Source organism: Cryptomeria japonica, chromosome 5, assembly GCF_030272615.1.
Source record: "Cryptomeria japonica chromosome 5, Sugi_1.0, whole genome shotgun sequence".
NCBI classification, from domain to species: Eukaryota; Viridiplantae; Streptophyta; class Pinopsida; order Cupressales; family Cupressaceae; genus Cryptomeria; species Cryptomeria japonica.
Window position 1 is genome coordinate 199,101,551 of NC_081409.1, and position 24,447 is coordinate 199,125,997.

Below are 24,447 nucleotides of genomic sequence, written 5' to 3' on the forward strand. Positions count from 1 at the left end.
TCATTGACTACAAGCTTCTGCTGAAGGAAAACAATGAAAATGAACTCACAAAATGCATCTGCTATGCCAAAAGAGTTCTGGTTATAGCTCTTCTATGTGCTGGTTCATAAAACCTGAAGACTACTACTGATATCACCTTCCCTCCAAGAATGTCTTACACAATATTTATAGACCATTGCATGATACAACATTCGTATTCCACAAGTTCTATCCTCTCATAAAAATCTATATCTCATAATGACCTAACACACTAACCTATATACCCATTACAAACAATATGCCTTATGTCGGCTTACAATACAAAAGGTATATAATGTCGGCCTTATACAATAATTACAAAATGATTTTCTAAATAAATCTTCCTTGATGTCGGCTTCCCTGAAGTGTTGGATGTCGGTGCCGGTGTAACCTTGGATGCTCCAATGCCTGTGTCTGCTGGTGAATGCCTCCTAATGCTGGTATACGACTCCCATAAAATTTGGTTGACATCAATGACAACAAAATGAATCCAATGAGTGTCAATTTCCAACACACTCTTGGATGATAAAATAATTGTTCATGAACTAGTTATACCACTTTGCCCACTTGGTTCTAGGAGGGGTCTCAAAGGTACTAATAGACACAATAATTTTTTATGGCCATGACAACCATGTAGCAGTCACAACCATCGAAGAAGTAAGGATGGTGAGTATTGACTTACTGACATTGTCAGCACATACTTCACACAAATTTCATCCTCTATATGTGAATGTGTTTTCACCTTTCAAGACATACTTCAAAAGTGAATGGGCATCATGGTTAGCCAAGTTGTTAAACATAGAAATCAAGAGGGATAAGTTGGCATAATTAGGTAGTAGGTTGCTATAAAAAGTGTTAACATTAGCCAATATCACTGCAGGGTTCAAAAGGATAGGCATATGGCCATTGAACGTATAGACATTGAAAGAAGACGTGCATCCTAATGACACTTTATAGATCAATGTATAAGATGATGCTTTTGTGGTACAAAACATCCTTAGTCTTTTTGATATTAATGTTTCATTGGATGAAGTGACACAAACACTCTTGTCCACTCTTCAAAATGCTAATTTGTAAGATACAACACAAGTAGATGTACATGGTTCTACAGGAGGCACACCTCAAAGTGATATAGATGTATCATTCTCACAAGTAGTGGAAGAGGGGGATCATCTTGACATAGTACAGAGTCAACAAGAGGATTCAGAAAATAATCTTAGTCTTCTCTCACAACAAATCCAACCATCATGGTTGGTGGATGGTCTTCTTGGTATTTATTTAGATGGCCAAGAAGAATAGTAAACATTTTCATTTCCATCTCCACCATCCATAACTATTGTGCATTAGGTTGTACAGTACTATACCAATACCAACAATACTAATGCAGGTTTCAACAAAGAGACCGAAGAAGTTGTTGATGAATTGGACAACATGGATGACTCACAATTAAATGGAAGAATACATTTTGACACAGTGCCAACCATTTCAAACTTCCTAAAGCCACCTGTGCACATTGTCAATAAAAAAACAAAGATTCATGGAGATAATGGGATTCACTTGAGCAAATAGTCCCAACTGTTAACTTTAGATGAGTACATGAATCTGTTGGAGGAGTAGGAGCAAAGAAAGAAAGACCTTAAGGAGATCAAATATCAAAAGAAAAGATAGAATGTGAAGAAAAAGGCAACACGTATTGTGGCATGAGAAACAAAGGAGCAAGAAAAAATAGCCAATGAGATAGCACACAAAAAATTAGTTGAAGATTGTAAAATAGAGAGGAAAAGAGAAGAAAAGGGAGTAGGAGAAGATCTAAAAGGCACAAGAGAAGAAGGAAAAGGAGTTGGAGATGGCACATAAATATCTATAGCAAGAAAAATGTTTAAGCTCTCCAATGAACCTCTTACCTGAAAAATCATACCTTATTACAAGAATTGGTGAATGTATATATTCTAAGGTTTTTTATTGTATTAAATTCTTAACCAATCACCCAATCATAAGTTCCTTGCACTCAATTTTCAAATCAAACTCAATTTTTAATCCCAACTCCTACTCAAAAGGAGAATGTGCATCCCATTGTTGCTTCATGCAATACTATAATATCATCTATGAGATCAATGAAAAAGTCCTTTCCAATTGGATTGACATTGGTAATCTAGTGTGCTTATATTTTGTTGATGATTACAAGTCTTACAAGGTGTAGACTCATTTTTTGTAGTGATGGTTATATGAAAATTGAAGAAAGCTCCACGTATGTAATGAGATTTATAAACTAATATATGTATGAGCGTTCTTTATTTATTTAGAACATGATATTGTTCTAAATTTTTTTTTTTATAACTATTACTATGTGCCAATTTTATTTGCATCACTTAACAAAATCTATCCTTTCCATCACCCTTAAACTCAATCTACCACTTGGGAAAGGCGTAATTTGTCCAAGGTGTCAAAAGAGGGGCCTATTTTTGGGTCTACAAATCATGGTTTATGTCAAACAAGAGAAGTGACATGTCAAGACAAACATCCAAGTTGTATTGTTTGCATGGTGCGCAAGTAGTCTGCCACCCTCTGTGGAAGATGAACTACATTAATGTCATGCCATCCTCTGAATGTCATCCAACAAGGGGAATTTACTACATGTCTAGTCACATTTCATTGATTTTTTCATTGTTCAACATCTAATGTAAGAACCACTTAATGGTTCATTTCATCACTAAACATGCCAACTTTTCCTACTTTCTTTCACACTTATTTTGGATTGTTTGTCACTTTAGCAATTAAAACTAGGTTGCCTAGGGAGATAAAACCATTATTTCCCACATGGTAAGATACTTGTGTAGATGGAGACCTAGACATATTTTATGACACCTGCTTGCCATGCCTCCATTCTTGGGAGACCAACAATAAAGACACATGGTTTTATAAAGGCCTTTTTAGTAATAAACTATGAACTTCACATCTATGAATTGATAGAATGCAACATAGTTCAATATAAAAGGCATTTATAAAACCCGTGTCCCCATTTTCTAGTACCATTTTTTGAGGGAGAAATATTACTATAGAGATCATTTGAGTGTTACATGTTTGAACGCTCTAAATATTTTCCAACACTCCCTCTACTGAGGATTGTAATGGAGACACTAGGTTCTACAAAATATTTTTTAGTATTGAGTTATATTGCATACCTACAATTCACCATGAATTGATAGACTGCAACATAATTCAATACGTAAGGAACTTATAGAACCTATGTCCCCATTTGATAGTACCATTTTATGATGGAGCAATCTTATTGCATGCTGGTTGAAAATTTTTCAAACTAGGAGAGTTTACAAAATTGTGGTTTCAACCACAACAAAATGAGATTAAATCTCTCCTAATTCTTAAGGGAAGGCTCCCATGTATTTCACTACTACCCTTATAAAACAAGCTACGAATTTCAACTCTTAATCTAACTTGGGCGGTACACCATCATATCCTCTTTCTTCAAGATAAACGTTATTCTTTTCCTCTTTTTGTTTAGGAAAGAATTTATAATATAGAGCATAAATAATTTTTACAATTTCATTGTTATGAATTAACTTAGAATGCAAGGATGATACAATATGGATAAGGAAAGAAGAAAAGTTTCTATAAACATGCAAAGTCCTTGGTTGCTTCTCTGGGATGTGAAAGAGTGGTTAAGCTTAACGTCTTAAAACTCACTTATGTCCTATCGACCTTTTTATAAATACTTTTGTAACCCAATGTGTTAATTAAGAAAATCAAACTAAAGCAAAAAGTCTTTAACTTGACTCGTAATTATAACTTTTGATAATATTTTTTTGAAATGATAATATGAATCTCAAAGTTTTCAAGTTGTGATTTCCTTTCCAAGATGGCACAATGAAGCACAAAGCTTTGAAGTGTTACCTTAATATATTTCAGAGCTAACTTAAAGTTGAAAATACTAATATGAAGAGCAAAGTCTTCAAAATGATATCACAATCACGAATTCCTAATTCTATTAACAAGTGTCAAAATATGACATAAAGTTCACAAATTAACAATCGCCTCTACTCTTTAACAATATTCTCTCAAAAACACCTTTACTTGGTAAAATTAATAATTTATAATAAAAATGACATAAGAACATTGCCACAATAAACTACAAATGAATCCAACACAAAGTCTGGATGCCAATGCTTTCTTCTTATTTGATCAAGTATGTATGATTACAATAGGAACACAAAGTTTCACTTTTTCTCTTCACTTAGGCAGAGTTTTGGCATATAGATTAAAGATTCTAGATACAAATTACAAAGAGAAACCTTCTATATATAGAAGAGGTGCATTGAGAAAACCTAGGAAAAGCTATGACTAATTCAAAGAAGAGTCCTAATTGACTTTGGGCTCATGCATTGCCTAAGTAAACAAACTAAATACAAAATGACACTTGAGGTGTCAAAGTCTTATTCAAAAATTCATCTACTATGAAAAATAATAAGTGTCACTAGACACTCCATTTTGATCCCGCTTCATGAATTCCTCGAACTTCTGAGGAATTTCTTTCATCTTCTCTTGATTAGGTCCTTTAGTGTGACTTGTGATGACCTTGACTCGAGTGATAGAATCTCAAAGGCTCACCTAGCATTTTTTGTGTTTTCTTCAAAGTGAGGCTAGATAATCTAGATTTACTTGGATATCTATCAATTTATTAATTGAGGATAATGAGAAAGCTTGTATGTCTACCTCTTCACCAACTAGCATGCTAAATTCTTTGACAATAGCATCCTCATGAAGAGGCTTCTAGTTTTCATCAAGGAAAGTGCAAGGAAGAGCTGAAGAATTTCTTTCATCTTCTCTTGATTAGGTCCTTTAGTGTGACTTGTGATGACCTTGACTCGAGTGATAGAATCTCAAAGGCTCACCTAGCATTTTTTGTGTTTTCTTCAAAGTGAGGCTAGATAATCTAGATTTACTTGGATATCTATCAATTTATTAATTGAGGATAATGAGAAAGCTTGTATGTCTACCTCTTCACCAACTAGCATGCTAAATTCTTTGACAATAGCATCCTCATGAAGAGGCTTCTAGTTTTCATCAAGGAAAGTGCAAGGAAGAGCTGATATCTTCTCGATGATGTCCCTTTATCATTACATTATTTATGTTCTTTTCTCAAATCTTTGATAATCATTTCTATTGTGTTCATTTGATGTTAAAGTATTTCCCTTTTCTCAATGTACATATCCCTTGAAGGGAGCACTCTATTATCAACTAGAACATCCAATTGGAAATACTCTAACTTGAACCAAGAGTCGAAGTCCTTCTCATGTGCTTCCAATTCATTTGAAAACAAATTCAATTTTTACCTCCTCCAAGTTGTTCAGAAGAATAACTACTGAACATAGAAGATGAGTTCCTTGGCTCAATAATCTATCCATCCATTTGCCAATTATTCTCCCATAATAATTGACTTGTTCATCTTGTTTGACAATTTTTCGGTGTGTTTTCCATACTTTACTATTTTGTGCTTTGCACTTTTTCCTTCCTACGAAATATGTTCAACATTCACTCTTCAACTTATTCTATTTTCTCTTCTTCTACTACACTTTCATTCCACCAACATCACATCACATCAAACTGCCCCTTTGTGGTCATCTCTATACACAAGATTTTCCCTCCAAAAATAATTAAAAAAAATCTTCTCGAGCCTCTAAGAAATCTATCCAATAGGAAGATTGATCCCCGTCATTAATTGCATCTCCTTCTAGTATGGATTTATCTTTGAGATTAGATTACTACATTTACTAATCTTCACTTGCTCTGTATCTTTATGTCTTATCAACTGAAGATGTTCTGATGTTCTCATGGCTGTAAAATCTTATTGATTAAATATTTTCAAATCTTTTGGATCCACTCGATAGTCTGCAATTTGTTCTTCATTAAATATAGCTATCTCTCATTTCTATCTACGATTAGGTCTGATTGGAATGCAAACTACCATATTTGGTGTATTTGTGAAACCCATCTCTACAAGTAAAATCTACACTTTCATCCAAATGGATATTGATTTGTCCTATATGCTCCACGTCCTCAGCATCACCTTCTATGTCATCAAGTCAACCTTGGTCAACTACCCACATGGACTACTTATATATCAACATACATAGATGAGGATAAAATACCTTGTAAAAGTCATCAACAATACATCCAAATGGTCGTCAAATTGACCCTGATAACCTAGCTAGTTGACTTCGCAAATAAAACTAAAAAAAAAAGCTAATTTTTCCCCATGGTTGGATGGGGGACCAAGTTTGGCAAGGAGGAGTCTGGCTGGACTAGCCGATGTGGCACCAAAATGACCCTTCTCTTTGCATTTTTACCAGATTGAACTTCTGGCCAATTTTTTTTTACAAAAAACAAAAAAATACGCTTTTGTAGAGCTTGAAGTCACGAATCTCGTCATAACTGTTTTACAATTTTGATAATTTTTTAATATTTTTTATTAATTAAACATTGCGAGTAGTTTTTAAATGTTAAAAAAGAGGCTGATTAGAAATTAAAAAATAAATATTAAATGAAATTAAAAAATTTTAAAAATTATTTTACACTAGATGAGAGAATCTTCTTGAAAAGGCTATTTTTTTTGGATAATGATAAATTTAGTAGTCAAAAGGTGACACTGAGCGAAAACTGTCAAATTTAGCTATGTTGGACTTCAAAATATTATAACAAGAAAAATATAGATCAAAATTTATTTTATTTTTTTAACACTGCATATATATGTTCTCTATTTAGAAAAAAAAAATTCGAAAAATTAAGTCCATTTTCATTTTTTTTGGTGGCATCGACTAGAACCTCTGATTTTTAGCATTTTTCAGCAATGAAAAATTTGTCTTTGAATTTATAAAAAAAAATTCTATTTTTTTTTTAAAAACAACAAACATAAATTTCATTAATAGTTATACATTTGATCAGTTTACATCATTTCAAAATTCAATTTAGAAATGTCACTTTTATGTGGTCGAAGTTAAACAATTTTAGTTTTGTTGGTCGATGCCTTTATAAAAGTGTGACACAAGAGTGTCATCACATGCTATCACAACAAAAAAAGGGGATTATCCTGGTAGTCTCTTGACCCCGACACTCATGATACCCATGTAGAGCCGTCTCAACCTTTGAGAGAACCAAGAGAGTTTGATTGCCTATCCAAGGCCTTCCCAATCTCATCCTGAGCTTGTACTAGCACTCTAGGCCATGAGTGAGACACCATTAATCATTTCATTATCTTATTAAGGTGAAACCTGCTACCCATCCCATCTAAATTTATTTATGAAAGATTATTACTTGCTTACAACATAAAATTTCAATGAGATCTCTTGACCTAGCCTAGACCTTGACACCCATCTCAAGGAATCTCTTAGGACCTTTGCAGTCACTTGAAAGCCACTTGCCTTATCATGTTCTTAAACCTTATGGTATAACATAACATACTCATGCAAATAAGGCTCTTCCTAAGAAATTACATAATATCCATCCAAAAGATCCATATCATATTAGAATCATAACATGTATCTAATTTCATAATGCCATAATGCAATAATCTCATATAATATTTAATTTATCAACCAAGAGCCAGTAAATTCACGCATGGCATATTATTCCAACATGAATTCCAATAATTCAATGGGAGACATAACAATATCTCCAACTAGTCATATGCAACATAAATCCAACTCAAATCAAGCAAATCAAAATTGGAACAACATATAAACTCACAAACATTAAAAAAAAAAAGCCTCTAGTCTGACCAAATAAGTTTGAGACTGCAAAAATGACTAGTAAAACCCAAAATAATAGAGTGGTACATATACAAATTATGTTGGTGCATATAAAACAATCTCTGGCACTTGCATTAACTAGAACAACATATTCAAACAATGATCCAATTCACACATTAACTAGTTTAGCACATTTATAGGGTCTTCTAGTACATTTATTGCACATATCAACACTTTAGACACAAGATTTAGCGCATACACAGCAGACTACGATGCCTTCATAGTACAAAATGACGCATATGTTGCCCAAACTAGTGCATTCATTGGACAGAAAAGCACATACACTACCTAGTGTAGTGCATATGCCCAAATAGACAACGCATTCATTCACCAGAATGACACATTTACAACAGAGAGTCAAAATGACTTACACGCAACATGAAAATAAATGATAAAGTCCAGAATAAATGTAAAAGTAAATTACAACACAAACTTAAGCTCACAAGGGCGCCATTCAACCCAAAATCAAAATACAACATAAAAATGAAAGACGAATAAACCAATTCAAGACATATAGTTCCCGATATTAAACAAAATCACATTCCCTGCAAACATATAACACTTCTCTCCCGGTAATCCAAATACAAGGAAAAATATGGAAAACAATACTCTCTGCTAATGCAATCGGCAAGAGATGTAGAGTATAATCTTCTCTTACAACAACAAACAAGGAAGGGGATAATCAAATCCCTCCACAACATTTCATGACAAAATAGATCCCAAAAGGCCAAACTTCTAGTAACCAAAACAATGGGATTTAAACATAACTTGCACAATACGCATATACATACATATATATACATTTCCACACACATAGCAAGCAATCTTTCACAGACAATCTTTCGTAAATAAAAAGCATAGAAGGGATTCAGATCCTCCAACCCATAAACAAAGAAATGGACAAGATTAAGTTGTAGAAGATACACAACCAAGTCAAATCCACAACTGGCCAATGCAATCGCAACTTTAACCCAAGCCTCAAAATCCAATCTTCAATTGTCATGCAATCACATAAAATGCATTCCAAGCCAAAACTTTAAAAAATGCAATAACTTCCACCTCCAAAAGAACCTCCCAAAAATATCAAATCGCCATATTTAAAATTAATCCAAAAATCATGCCTCATCACAACCAAAACCAAAAATTATAAAAAATAATAATAAACTTACCAACCATCACAAAAATCGAGGTAAAATATTATAAAATATTATTAACCCCCAAATCCAATCTTAAAGCCAATGGTAAAACAAGGTAGGTAAATAAATGATAAAACAAATAACTAAAAAGGTAAACAATAAAATAAGCCAATAAAATAGATAACCAAATAAGCCAAATGCATAAATAATACAAATCCACTATTAAATATAATTCCCACAAAATAACATTAATATTTATAAACTCTCAAAAATTAAACATATATAATACATATCTAAAACCAACCATTAATGAATTTAGTACAAATAAACTATATATAAATTAATTAATTAAGTATTTAATTAATAATCCACAACTCCACAAAGCATCCCAACAAGGATTAGACAAAATACCACTTAACGCCTACAAGGACAACTCTAGCCACGACACTAGGACCAACCATGTACCAACTAAGCCTAGAGTATGTGATAGATCCTCATGTCACCTCTAATCAACTTGCCATTAGGATTATAGACATGCTCATACTTGTGAAACTAGGTGGAGTCGGTGTCTAGTACTGCATTCTTGTATAATCATCAATGTCTATGCAACCACATAAACATTGCATATATTATGAATTAATCAAACATGTGAAAGAGAGTCACGACATTATACCATGCTTGTAAAACAAAGTGGCATGGCCTCGTCCCTATCACGACCGCAGTAGAAGAATAATCATAGCAACCATAACACCATCAATAAACCCATCATATTCAATATAAGCATGATGTAAGGTTAGCACATAGCACCATATCATCATAAACAGATATTAACTCCACATGCATATAAAGAGTGCATATAGATGACAAAGCATATGTCCATCATCATAATAATCCTGAATACATCATCATCCACAATAAACCATAATGTATCCACTGTCAATATGGAATGTCCAACATCAACTGAAAGCATCTGAAATATACATAGATCCATAAGTATTAATCAAGAGCATCATAAAATAGTCTAAACTTGGTCCATAAAGTCTATCAATGCATAAAAAGAAAGACAAGTCGGGAAGGGGTACTACAAAAGATGAAGCTTAAGGTTAGAAATAAAGTTAGTGTTAGGGCTAATAGTAGAGTTAGAATTAAAGTTAGAGTTACACAAGCAATTAACCTTTTTTAAGATGACAAATTTAATTAAATAAATATATTTAGTAAAATATTAAAATAATTTATATTGTTTCAAATTTTTTTTTTAATTGAAATAATCCAAAAAGAAGGATAATATAATACAAGGAAGTAAAAAAACTACCATAGTAGCCATAACTAACACACAAAACAAAATTACAACAATAACAAGTGAATGTTAACAATAGGCCATTATAAGATAGTAATTGATGACAAGCCTTAAACTTGATAAATAGATGCTTACAATTTTTTATTATAAAATAATTTTGCAACTGAGCTGAACAAAGGAATTCTTCTTTATGTAGCTTGAGACTTTGATGTTTACAATCTTCCAATAAAATTTAGATCTTGGACTATTCCTTAGAGACCCCTACATTTGAAAAAAAAAAAGAAAAAAATTGTTCTAATTTATGAGTGTGCCCCAATCTCACAACTTGCATATAATTTTTTTTTTAAGATCCAAGGTTATAATTTATTTTAAGTAATATATATTTACAATACTTAAAGTTAAATAAATAATTTGAAATAAATTTAATTCAAATAATATGAATTTACAATTATAATAATTAAGAATTATGTTTAAAAGTGATTTTATTATTTATCCCAAGTATAAAAGTTAAGAAATTAAGCTTAAAATAATCTAAGTTTAAAATAATAATAATTTACAATTATGTTTATGGGTAACTTAATTATTTACAATTAGAATTAGAATTAACATTATAAATAGAATTAGTAATAGCGGGAGAGGTGAGAGTGGAGGTTCGAGGGTTTCCTCAGGGGAGGAGGAGGTTGATTCTGAAGACGATGGAGATGACGAGGCTTGGGTTGTTGCAGGGATGACTGTTCTACATGTTTCGTTGTTTGGGGTGGTCTGGTTTGTTGCAGGGGTGATGGGTGTTGTGTTGGGAGTGGTCTAGATGCCCCTTCCTTTCGTGGGTTCACAAGTTTTGGTTCCCTCTCTAGGCTTTGCAACGTTTGTTGGTGCTCTGTCTATTGACCATGGTGTTGTTGCAGCTTTTGTATTGTGTCGGGAGGAGGTTGTGGATTCCGTTGATATTTTCTATGCTCCTATTGTAGTTTGTGTTCTTGCGGTTGGTGCTTTGTTTTCACATGGTTGTTGTTGTGGGTTTGGCCTGGCTTGGGAGTGGAGGGGTTGTTGATGTTGTTTTTGAGTTTGGTGGCGAAGCTTGTGGTTTTTGCTCCTCTTCCTACCTCTTCTTTCTCTCCCTTACTCTCATTGGCAGGCGTTGGGTGGCTTCTGCTATTTTTTGGCATTTTGTGCAAGGCTTCGCTCGGTCGTAGTTCTATGCAACTACTTTGGTGGGAGTCTTCGGCTCTGGGTGAGCAGGCCCTCGGTTCTCTCCTTGTCTCTCGGTTCTCTCCTTGTCTCATCCATGTTTTGGGATTCTTTTGCTCTACCCTATTTTTTCACTTCTTTGTTTGCAATGGATTGCCCTCCTATAGATATGGAATGGTTGTTTGTGTGTTGGGTTGTGAGAGGATTGCATGAGCAGTCGGTCTACTCTCCTCATCATCCTATTGAGGTGGCCCTTTCTCCTATTGAGGTTGATATTTGGTGTGAGGGAGTGATTCAACTTCTGTTGGCTGCACGTGGACTTTATGGGCCATCGGTTTTCTTTTCTCATTATCCTATTGAGGTGGCTCTTTCTCCTATTGAGGTGGAGAGAAAGGGTGAGGGAGCTCTTCAGTTGTTGCAATTTGTGTTGTTGGTCGAGGTGGCATGTCAATTCTTTCATGGTGTCCTTCACAGATGGGTTTGGGTTCCCTTTCAAAACTTGGTTTTCCAGTCTATTTTATGGGTTGAGGAAACCTTCAAAAACCCTCGTGGTCTCTTTTGTAAAAGATTTCAGGTTCCTTTTCAAAGCCTTGTCTCCTAGATTGTAATTTCAGGATGAATTGTTGTGGTCTGGGCTTTGTCTAGTTGTGGGAGCCATGTAAAACCCACATTCAAGGTTGAGGGAGCTTGGAAAAACCTTATTGTCTTTGTTTTTATCAAAGGCTTGCTGGGTGCTAGTAGTTTTCAAGGGCCCAATTTGGCCAAGGTTTGTTTTTGGTTAGGTTTGGGTCTTGTTGTGTTTTGTGACCCAAGGATTCTGTAACAGCTTATGGGATCTTGGAAAAACCCTTCTTGTTGGCTGAGGGTGCCTGAAAATCCTTCATTCTCTATTTTTCTGAGGTTTCTGTTTGCTGACCAAGATTCACTCCTTGTACCAGTCTGTTCTTTAATGTCTTTCTTTTTATGTTTGGCTAGTGTTGGTTGGTAGTGATTGCGCTGATTGCTAATTATTTATTTGACAATCGTTGTTTCTTGGGCTCTGGATGCCCGTAAGTCTAGAAGGTTTAAGATCCTTTCCAAAATCCATGGTTTGCTGCCAAGTAGTCTTGCCCACTGTTGATGGCAGTTCTCTAATTGTAAGGGTTCTGGGGCCCCTTCAAGACTTGTTTTATCCTAATGAAAAACATTATAAATAGAATTAAGATGATTATCATTATTATGGTTAGGATCAAAATATAATTAGAGTTATAATTAAGATCAGGGTTGCAAGTAAGATAGAATAATGGTTATAGAATTAAGATAACCATCAAGGTTAGAATAACTATAATTAGGGTTAGGGCTACAATCATGGTTATATTTACAATTAGTATTATTATTAGAATTAAGGCTACACTTAGGTTAGAGTTGGAGTTAGACTAAAATTTGGCTAAGGATAAACTTTAGGGTTACAATCAAGATTATAATTACAATTATGATTAGTGTTAGAATTAAGGTTACACTTAGGGCCAGGGTCAAGGTTAGACTAAAAGGGTAAGGATGAAGCTTAGGGTTGGAAATAGAGTTAGTGTTAGGGCTAGCAATAAAGTTAGAAGTAGATTTAGAGTCACAATTATGGTTTTAAACCCTTTTAAGACCTAAATTTGTATGATGGTTTTAATTAAACAAATAAATTATAAAATATCTTTATGCAATCGAATATTGAGAATATATTCTCCCATTCATTGTATGAATACTTTGATAGGGTTTAAATTCCACTAATGTAAATTAATTCCTTTTAAAATAAATAAATAAATTTCACTAATGTAAATTAATTCTATTTTTTCCCTTTTCCTGGAAAAGTGATTTTAAGTTTCTAGATTTTATAATTCTTCCTTTAAACAAAATTATGTGACATATTCTAATTTTAGGTTTTAAATAAACAGTTTATTACATTGAAAAAAAAAACAGATTTCAAAGATGACATTATCTAAACTTATTTTTGTCTCTAAAAAATATAAAGAAAAATTTTAGATTTACTTTTTCATTTTTGAATTCTTCAAAATGTGATTTGAATATGTGGCATTTTTTTTAAAAAGAATTTGCTCAAAAAGATCTTGGAGGACAAGAGATAGGAAGAATAAGACTAAATATCATTGAAGTTTAGAGTACTAAATTTTGTATGGTTTTTGATTTGTGAGAGTTGTAAAAAAGATATCTCAACTATCAACAACAAATAATAAGGTGACAATATGCATGCATTATAAACAAATTTTGTATTACAAAAATATTTTTAACAACTCACCATTTAATTTCACTTGCATTCATTCTTATTAACTTTGTTACATTTCAAAATCAATCTATTTATATTATAAATAAATAACCACAACTAAGCAACTCATTTTCACTTTGTATAAATTATTCCTTCCAATATATTATTTAAATTATTTTTAAGATCAACCTATCCATTTCATCTCTTTTTGGTACAAATGCTAATACATGGAAAAAAAATCTGCTAATTTAATTCCTTTTATCTTAAAAAAAGATTTCACATGAAAGTAAAATGATTTAATAGAAAGTGACATCGCCATGTATTTTCCTTCGGTCTTCTTTCCTAATATATTATTTAAAATATATTTTAAAATCAACCTATCAATTTTATTTCTTTTTGGTACAAATGCTAGTACATGGGAAAAAAATCTGCTAATTTAATTCCGTTTATCTTAAAAAAGATTTCACATATAAGTAAAATGATTTAATAGAAAGTGGCAGGGCTATGTAGTTTCCTTCAGTCTTCTTTCCTAATATATTATTTAAAATATATTTTAAGATCAACTTATCCATTTCATCTCTTTTGGTAAAAATGCTAACAAAAAAAAGATTTCACATAAAAGTAAAATGATTTTACATAAAAGTAAAATGATTTAACAGAAAGTGACAATGCCATGTATTTTCCTTCCGTCTTCTTTCCTTGGGACTAGTTTATCCCAAATGATTTAATAGAAAGTGACACTCAAATTTGGACTTAACTGCCAACTTCTCTATTTAGGGTCTCCCTTTCCACATTTCCTTCACATTCACACGTACCTTTATGCTTTTTTATTTAGTGTAGTCTTGTCCCACAGTTTCTCTTTAGTATCATCTACAGATTCCCTAGTTGTATCGCACTATGTCACACTCAATTTCAGACATACCTGCATACTTCTCTGTTTACGTAGTGTTCTCTCCTCCACACATTTTCCCTCAAATTCAGACTTTCCCTGCATACTTTTCCTCACTCTCCATCTCTCTAGTGTTAAGTACACCCAATAGTGTTTTCAAGTTCAACTGACCATTGTCACTTTGTCTTCTCTTTACTCTCTTGCAATGGGCAATGGTTGCTGATCTACGTTTTGTTCCTCTGAAAACGAGATTGCAATGGATTTGGGGCTTCTTAATCAAACTGAGCAAGATGTCATTCATCTCAACCAATGTATGTGTTTTAGATTATAGGATTTTTAATCTAGAAATATTCTCCCATGTATCTATTGTGCAATGCTTAAATTAAAAAAATACTAAAATAAATAAATAAATAATATAAATAAAATATATTAAAAATAAAAAATAAAATATAAAAAATCCATTTATTGTAATGTTGATTCTCCTTTTATGTACCACCGGCTATGTGTTTTTTTAATTAAAATTCACTTTTATATTGTTTGAGCCCTTAAGTTCACCAATGTCCTAAGTAACTAATTTTCTACGTATTGGTTACCAAACGCTGGATTATGTTTTTAAGTATATGTCTGTTAGTATGACCAACAACTTAGCGATGCCGATTTGAAAAGCCATAAACGAGTTGGACGACAGTTTTCTCGTTTTCCGAGCAACACAGACACATTTCCCAGGACACGTACGTTTCCATGGATGTCAGAGTGTATACGGAAGCACATGATTTATAGGGTCTTAGGGAGGCTTGCATGTGCGGTTTACATTGCTGCTTAGCCAGTGCCATAAATTCGCCTCTCTTCATCATTGCAATTCCTCTTTTTCCATCCACCACCAATCTATTCATAATTGGGAAAACAAACTCATTGTTAACCTCTCTAGTGCGCACTTGGCCTCCGATGCTTTCAACTTGCTAAAAAGAGGCTTGCGGTTTGCCTTACCCCCGTGTTCCATTCCCCATCATGATTTCCTCATTGAAATTGAAAACTCTATTCGTTCCCTCCCTTCTCATGTTGCTGACGAGATTCGTCAAGATTGTGCCTTCAGCCTTCGTCATGCCAAACCCTCTAAGTATAATATCCCGAAGGCTGGGCGATCTTCTTATGAATCTTGTTATAGGATTTTATCTCTCAACCCTTGCCCCAAAATTTTCATAAAAGTCAATCTTGCTATTTCTCGCTCATCATTTGATGATTCCACTAAGAGATCTTTGTACCCTTCCAAAGAAATTACCCCCCGCATCTGTGGTGTCCCTGAAATTTACAAATCGGGCATTCCTCTTCGTCTCATTGTTGACACCATGGGTTCTCCCACCTACAATCTTGAAACCTTTCTAGCCAAATTAATCTCTCCCTTAGTTGGTAAATCCAACACTTTCATCAAAGACTCCACCCATTTTGTTGATTTTATCAAGAACCAAAATTTGGAGAGTCATGACCTCTTAGTGACCTTTGACGTGGTGTCCCTCTTTCTGATGCCATTGAGATCATCAAGCGTAAGACCAATGATGAGCTTGCCTCTCTTGTTGAGATTTGCCTTAGATCCACAATTTTCTCCTTCCAAGGGGTCATTTATGAGCAAGTAGACGGTGTAGTAATGGGTTCCCCCCTCTCCCCATCATTGCTAACCTCTACATGGAGTACTTTGAAGAATCTACCGTCTCCCCCTTTCCCCTCAAACCTAAATGGTGGAAACGCTATGTGGATGACACCAATGTTTGTTGGCCACATGGATGGGGAAAATTAGAAGAATTCCATGCTCACTTTAATAGCTTGGCCCCATCCATCTCCTTCACCATTGAGATGGAGTCTGATAACCATATCCCCTTCCTTGACATTTTGCTCTCCAAGAAACCCGATGGTACTTTAGCTCGGTCAGTTTATCGCAAACCCACCCACACTGACCTATACCTTGACTCCTCCTCCCACCACCACCCTACCCAAAAAGCTAGCATTCTTAAAAAATTAACCATTAGGGATTGGCGCATTTGTGATGAGGACCACTTGAACCAAGAGTTAGCCCATCTTCATCACGTCTTCCTTTTGAATGGCTATAACAACAAGCAAATATCTAGAACCTTCAAGCAAACCAAATCTGTTATTTTCTCCAACCCTAAGCCCTTTGGTCCCTTCACCCCCCCTTTTGCCACTCTTCCTTACATCGAAGGCCTTTCCCAAAAAAATATTCCAAAATCCTTCTTAAGAAAGGCATTCATTGTTCCTTCAAACCATTTTCGACCTTAATCAAGTGTCTCCCTTCTATCAAATATCCTAGAGATAACTTTATTAATTTTGGGGTTTACAAAGCCATTTGCTCTTGTGGTACCCCATACATAGGTGAATCTAACCGCTCTTTTAAGACTAGAATCAAAGAACACAATGCAGCTATTAAGCATGAGCGTGTTCTCAAGTCGGCCCTTGCTGAGCATTCCTCTTCCACCAAGCACCACATGTGCCTTGACAAGACCCAAATCCTTTCTAGTGAAGATAACTTCTTCCAAAGAAAGCTCAAGGAAGCCATTGAAATATTTAACCATCCGTCCAACCTTAATCGCGACGAAGGTTGGAACTTGAACTCCTCATGGCATCCTCTTTTATCCTCCCTTAGAAACCCTTGAACCTCCCCCCTCCTTAATCTCTCTTCTCTTTTGCCCCTTTTCTCAGGTTCCTTTTTTCCCGCCCCCTCTTCATTTCCCTTTTCTTTCCTCTTTTGTAGTCTCCTCTCATTCGCATCCCCTAGGTTTCCCTTTTGCCCTTCATCCCCCTCTCTCCCTTCCCTCTCTTTGTTTGGTTCTTTTGATTGTCTTGTGTATATATATAAAATCATTTCTCCTTCTTTTTGTTTTTATTTTCAATATTTAGTTTATTTGTTCTTTTGTACATTCTTTTCTGTAATTTATTCATGTTATTTTTTGTTATATATATATATATATATATATATCTGTGTGTGTGTGTTCATTTTCATAGATTTTGTACATGTGTACATGCATGTATTCTTATTTATTTGTTCATTTGTATACATACATACATATGTATATATGTGTGTGTGTGGGGTAAGTATATCTATCTATCTATATGTGTGTGTGTGTGTGTGTGTGTGTGTGTGTGTTTTCACACATACACATTTTTAGTTGCATTTGTTCATATGCTTGCTTTTTGTTTATTTCATGTCTATGATTTTTTATTTTTTATCCTCTTATGATTTGTTTTTTAATTTTTTGTTTCCCTTCATTCTTATTTCTTATTTTTTCTTATTTACCTATTCAATTTATTTTTATTTTCTTGTTATTTATTGGCTCCCTTCTCCTTCAATTCTTCTTCCTTTTTCTTTTTACTTTTCCTTTGTCTCTTATTTTATTTTTTATTTTTTATTTATCATTATATTGTGATTTTTTATTCTTCTTTTGTTTTTTGTTATTGTTAAAAAAATTGTCCTTGTTTCCCTTTCCCCAACTCTATCTATTTATCCCTTCTTGGTCTGCAATTGCATTCATTCTCATCCTACAACTCTCTCATCCCGATGATGGATCATTGAGTATGATCCGAAACGTTGATGTAAAAAAAATTTACTCAATTGAAATCCGAAAACAAAGACAACAATCTTGATGGACTATGGAAATCTAATTTCATTGAAAAACATAGTTTATTACATTGGAAAAAAAAAAGTTTTGGAAGATGACATTATATGGACTTATTTTTGTGTCTCAAAAATATAAAGAGAAATTTTAGATTTACTTATTTATTCTTTCGATTCTTCAAAATGTGATTGAATATGTGGCATTTTTTTGCTAATGCAATGGGGTAGGTTGAATAAGAATTTGTATGCTTTTAGTTTAGAAAATTCAAAAAGATTTTGGAGGACAATATAGAGGATAAATAAGAATACATATCATTGAAGTTCAGAATACTAAATTTTGTATGGTTTTTGATTTGTGAGAGTTGTAAAACAGATATCTCAACTATCAACAATAAATAATGGATCTGTTAAGATAACAATATGCATGCATTATAAACAAATTTTGTATTACAAAAACATTTTTAACAACTCACAATTTAATTTCACTTTCATTCATTTTTATTAACTTTATTACATTTCAAAATCAATCTATTTACATTATAAATAAATAATTACCACAAACAAATACATTTTTTACTTTGTATAAATTATTCCTTCCAAAATATTATTTAAAATATATTTTACAATCAACTTAACCATTTCATCTCTTTTTCATACAAATGCTAAAACATGGAAGAAAATCTACTAATTTAATTCCGTTTATAAATGTAAAATGGTTTAATAGAAAGTGATAGCGCGAGGTATTTTCCTTCAGTTTTCTTTCCTTGGGACCAGTTTAGTTCATTGTCACGTACAGATTCCCCAGCTGTATCACAGTTATCTCCCTCCTTTATGTCACACTCAAATTTGGACCGAACTGCGTACTTCTTTATTCCGTTTCTACATTCACACGTACCTATATGCTTTTTTATTTAGTGTAGTCTTGTCACACAGTTTCTCTTTACTATCACCTACAGATTCCCCAGCTGTATCGCACTATGTCACACTCAATTTCAGACATACCTGCATACTTCTCTGTTTAGCTAGTGTTCTCTCCTCCACACATTTTCCCTCAAATTCACTCTTTCCCTGCATTCTTTTCTATTTAGGTTTCTCTCCTGCCACATTTTTCCTCACTGCATTTCTCTAGTGTTAAATACACCCAATAGTGTTTTCAACTGACCATTGCCGCTTCTGTCTTCTCTTTACTCTCTTGCAATGGGTAATGGTTGCTGCTCTGCGTTTTCTTCCTCGGAAAACGAGATTGCAATGGATTTGGGGCGTCTTGAAGAAATGGTGTCAGATCTCACTCATCTCGACCAATTGATTTCTGTCATTGACGAACGTCTTCAAGCCAACGCTGCTAAAATTGATAGAGTATGAAAGACGACTTGTGTCTCTGTGCTGTTATAGTTTTTGTTGGTGATAAATTCAACTGGGACATAAATCTAAACTTTACAAAATTTTGCAGGTCCAACAGAACACGTCTACACAGCCAATTGGTAGTTCCTCTACGCTTGATTCTTGCAAAAACTTCGGCAAGGATTTAGTGATGAAGATGTCGAAGCGTGCAGAGAGAAATCGTTGCATGGTATAGGACTTGATCTATTTTGTTTTTGAAAATTAGTCCCTAAAACTTTGCACGTAGAAATTGGTTCTTAATTTAGGGTGATGAATATTCGTTCCTTTTCGAGCAGGTGTGCTTCAAGTCTGCCTATAATCGTGAAACACGGAAAGTGGTTATTGAGGTTCTGAAAGGCGCCACCCAGATCCAGTTGTTGGGGGCAGGGATATGCGTGGTGGGGTATTTGTTGGATCAAATCGAACTACTTTCCAATAATAGGGACCAATGTATTCAGATATTGAGATTGTTATGTGCTCTAGCAAGGCGCGTGAAGCAATTAGATCACCTTGTCCCTGTTGAAAAAAAGAGCCTTGATGAAGCAGTTAATTTCATTTTTGACGGGTGTGTTCTGTGTCTTGCGCAAATGAAATCTCATAGGTTCTACAGGTAAATGTTTAATAAACATTTCATCTTGTGTAGAGTAAGCAGAAGAGAATTTTTGTAGAAAGAAAGATTTTTCACTTCACCTTTTCTGTCGGTAAATAAGTTGACATATTTTTCATGACTCTAGGATTTTTCAAGCTTCAGCGGATGCTGGGGATCTGCAAAACCTTGAGTCACAGATACGAAATACCTATGCAGATCTCACCCTTGGGGCTGTGATCGGAAACACTCCTTATTTTCCTCCTCCAACACAGGGGCAAGATCCTAAACCAGGTACTGTTTTGGATTGACCTGATATGGTATCCCCGTTTATAAATTTTCTGTGGGTTTTATACAAAGTTAAGTTTTGTTTATTTTTTATTTATTTATTTAGTAATCGATTAAAGTAGAGGAGCGAGAAAAATGTTTTAGTATGGAGGCGACAGAAGTGAGTTACTAAATTAATTGAGCATAATGGGTTATAAATGGCCATTTGGGCTATAGTTTGTACATCAATTTTTATCTTATTGTTTGTAGTGTTATAGCTGAACCATGGCATGTGTGTTTGTCTTGGATGAAATTTTCAGTTGGGAGAGAAGTCGCAAGAGATAGAGTAATTAAGCTTCTAACAATGGATCCAATTGATGATTCAAAGAAAGCTGTTGTAATTTACGGGTTTGGAGGAATTGGGAAAACAACTCTGGCCTCTGCTGTCTTCAAGAATCTCGAACTTAAGGGCTACAGATTCTGCAGACTCGATATGGATCAGGATATTTCCAACGACGGCATCAAGCAGCTTCAGCAGCAGGTATTGAGAGAGCTGTTTGACCAAGGGAACATCATGCTGAACAGTTACGTGGAAGGTCAAAACCAGTTAACAGAGTTTTTCAGAAAACATGGTGGTGATCGCATATTCATGTTTATTGACAATGCCCTTGAAGCAAATAACCTTGCTAAGCTTTTGCCAATTGATTTATCCTGCCTTCCCAATGGGATGAGGATTCTTGTCACCACCAGAAAGCTTGACCAGACTGACATGCTTGATCAAAAAGATGTAAATTTTGAACGCATTCCGTATGAGGTAGACGTGCTTACCTCCTCGGCCTCCAAAAAACTTTTATTTAAAATAGCTCTAGGCAGTGCCAACGCATCACTTCCCCCAGGCATAAACGGCACAGATGTGGAGGAAATTGTGAAAATGTGCGGTGGGATTCCTTTACTTGTAGAGTTAGTTGGGCCCAAATTTAAAAAATATTTGTCCAGGGCCTCAGAATTCAAGTCTCTCAAGGAATTCCTCAAAGATTTCGTAGCAGCTGGTAGAGAAATTGAACGTGTGGTCGATGAAGTATATAAAAGCTTGGATGAGCTTTCTAAGGAGGCCTTCTTAGACATCGTGTGCTTTTTCGATAAATATGACGTACGAAAAGTCAGTGCGGCTGTTGGAAAGGGCCAACTTGATGTGCTTCTGGATGCGGCACTTGTGAAACTCTCTTTTGACGACGATGAAGAAAATTGGTGGTCCATTGTGTGGGGTACTGAGGAGGAAAGGCCGCAGTTTCTTCTCACGGGAAGGAAGGTGAGAGTTCACGATATAATAAAGGAAAGAGGAAGATGGTTGTCCAAACAAGATAGAATAGTGGAGGTGGAATCTTTGAAGGATGCTCTACAAGATACGCAGGTATATCTGGTGTAGGTTTTAAATTTGTTTTATTAATTTGTTTGTTAGCGGTTGTTTAATTTTGTTTATAGTTTTCTAAAATAGACTATTAGATTTGAAAATCGGTTCTGATAATTAAATTGGAAATACTTTAACAGAAATTGCAGAAAATAAAGGGGATTGCAATTTCCAATTCCAAGGATAGTGATGTATTAGAAATTGAAGCAGAAAGGCTAGACATTATGCACTCTTCTTTGAGAGTTTTGAAAATCGCAAATTCCGTTAAAGTGAATGGAATATGCCAACGCAGTTTTGAAAGTCTTAAATATTTAAGTGTTGATGGGAATTTGCCTATACATCCCAAGCAACTCAAAAGACTTGCTGTTTTAACGGGGCCAGAAGGAGCAAATAGTGAGAATGTTGATAAGGCAAGTGCCATTTCTCTTTCTAAAATGATTAATACTTTTGAGCTTTATAATACTGTTTTTACTAAATTAGTTTATTTGTTTCCTTTGTTTATCATTTGGAAAATGATGTGCAGCTGCCGGCATCTTTACAAATATTGTCTCTGAAATATTCTGCAAATATTCCTACATTGCTTCAAAGTTTTGACACCCTATCTTCTCTGGAATACTTAAAATTAGAAGGCTGCCATGCACTGGTGAAGGTTCCAACAAGCTTTGGCCAGTTACAGCCTCTAATTGGATTGAACCTAGAAGGATGTAGTAATCTCGCTACACTTCCAGAGAACATTGAAAACCTATCTGCCTTGCAATTCTTGGATTTATCCAGTTGCACTGAATTGGCCAGCCTTCCACCCACCTTCGGACAACTGAAATCTTTACAATTTTTATATATGAGGGAATGCAGCGAGTTGACCTGTTTGCCGGACAACTTCCACAATCTATCCACTTTGCAAATGCTTACGTTACAGAAATGTGAGAAACTGGTTGAATTACCTAAAAGCTTTGGTGCTCTATCTGCTTTGAAGAGTCTGGAAATGAGTAGTTGTTCCAACTTAAAGTTCCTTCCAGAATCATTTGGGCAGCTCAAGTCTTTGAAAATTCTCAAAATTAGTAGTTGCAACAATTTGAAGACGCTCACTGGTGGGTTTAGATCCTTAACTTCACTTATGATATTGGTTGCATCATCTTGCAAATCATTGGATGAAGAGGCGGTGGACATCTTAGTTGAGACAAGAAGTTTATTGTTCCTAAGTATAGATGAATCGCCGTCACTGATTCAGCGGTGGAAACAAATAGGACATTGCTACCCTTTGATTGTGAAGGGTCCTGGGGTGAGTATGAACAACAAGATATGATGTGGCGAAATTTTTTCTTTTCCTTGTTTAGTGAAGCTTAATTGTTTAAGCATTTATCTTGAAAGACATTTTTTTGCGGTTATAATTGTTAAATTCATATCTTTTCCCGTTGCATTTCTCAGGATGTTGATGATGACATGTTCTTGCACACTGTTGAGCATACGCTATTTCATGGTGGAAGCAGATTTGTGGGCGTGGATGGTGATGGTGGACAATTGGTAGACTGGTCTTGGTCTTGTTTTTCAGGGGAAGAAGAAGAAGAGGAAGTGGAAGTGGAAGTGAGTATGTTGTTGACAATGTGTGATTTATCTTTAGATTGCAATAACAGTGCTTTACAAATAGTGAGGAAGGAAATTGAAAGGAGAATGGAGGAAAGCCGAAATGGTGGGCAAAAGTTCCAGATTGTATATGCAGAGGCAGGGGATTCAGTGGACAGCCAGAGTGAAGAGCATATCCACCAAAATCTCATGAAGCTTATACCCAATTGCACTTGCGCTTGCATGCCTGTCGACAATAGAACAAACCGACTATTTGCATATGCTCTCTATACACTACTCCAATCTGAGTCGAGGTATGTAATTCATTCTTTACACACATGTATTTTTGGATTGAGAGTTAGAATGCAGAGAGACAAAAAATGGGCGGAATTTCAAAGTGAATGTTTTCCAAATGATTACGAAGAGGAATTGAGAGACCAGGGAGGTGGGTTCAACAAACTCTTCTCCACTCTAGATATTTATAAATTCTAAGCAGCAGTATTTTTTGTTCGGGAAGGTTGATTTGATAGGCTGATGTCTGAATAATCCGTCCTGATTTTGCAACGGTGGGGATGTTAAAAGCATCAACATTGGCAGTGCTTGAGAGAATTGTGTGTCTTTATGTGTCTCTCTAGTTGGTATTATTATGAGACTAATGGAATTTGTGCAATTTAAATCATCAATTTATATAGTTGGTGTAAAAATACAACTCCCCTTAATTTTAGTGCAAATAATAATGACATGTTTATTTCATTGTAATGGTAAATAGAAATTTTATACCAACCGATTGTCTATACTTTCTGTTTCAGATATTATTCTTTTTCTTGTCTCTGCCATGTGTAAAATCTCAGGGGGCTATAAAAACTTTTCTTGGCAAGGGGCATGGGTCTCTTTGCTGTAATTGTAAACCCCAACCAATGATTCATAGGTAAGGTGCTAACTTATATTAATTTTAAGTATAAACAAAGGGTTAATTTTAAGATCAATCGCCAAAAAAACCATGGTTGTTCTTTCAAAGCTCTGATAAA

General features: G+C 34.6%; 1 protein-coding gene across 1 annotated transcript; it reads left to right on the forward strand.

Moving 5' to 3' along the window:
- The first annotated feature begins 19,193 nt into the window (after nt 1-19,193).
- LOC131056648 (disease resistance protein RPV1) lies at nt 19,194-24,108 on the forward strand. Its single transcript, XM_057990946.2, has 8 exons — nt 19,194-19,574; nt 19,669-19,788; nt 19,895-20,208; nt 20,333-20,478; nt 20,772-21,862; nt 22,000-22,269; nt 22,383-23,138; nt 23,285-24,108. The coding sequence occupies exons 1-8, from the start codon at nt 19,416-19,418 to the stop codon at nt 23,909-23,911; spliced, it is 3,483 nt and encodes a 1,160-aa protein (XP_057846929.2). The 5' UTR covers nt 19,194-19,415; the 3' UTR covers nt 23,912-24,108.
- Nucleotides 24,109-24,447: the final 339 nt, after the last annotated feature.

Bases quoted from the DNA above. Each gene is read 5' to 3' on its own strand.
- LOC131056648 (XM_057990946.2), top strand. From the start codon at position 19,416: ATGGGTAATGGTTGCTGCTCTGCGTTTTCTTCCTCGGAAAACGAGATT. The intron at 20,479-20,771 runs GTACTGTTTTGG...TGAAATTTTCAG, and splicing joins GGGGCAAGATCCTAAACCAG to TTGGGAGAGAAGTCGCAAGA. The intron at 23,139-23,284 runs GTGAGTATGAAC...TGCATTTCTCAG, and splicing joins TGATTGTGAAGGGTCCTGGG to GATGTTGATGATGACATGTT.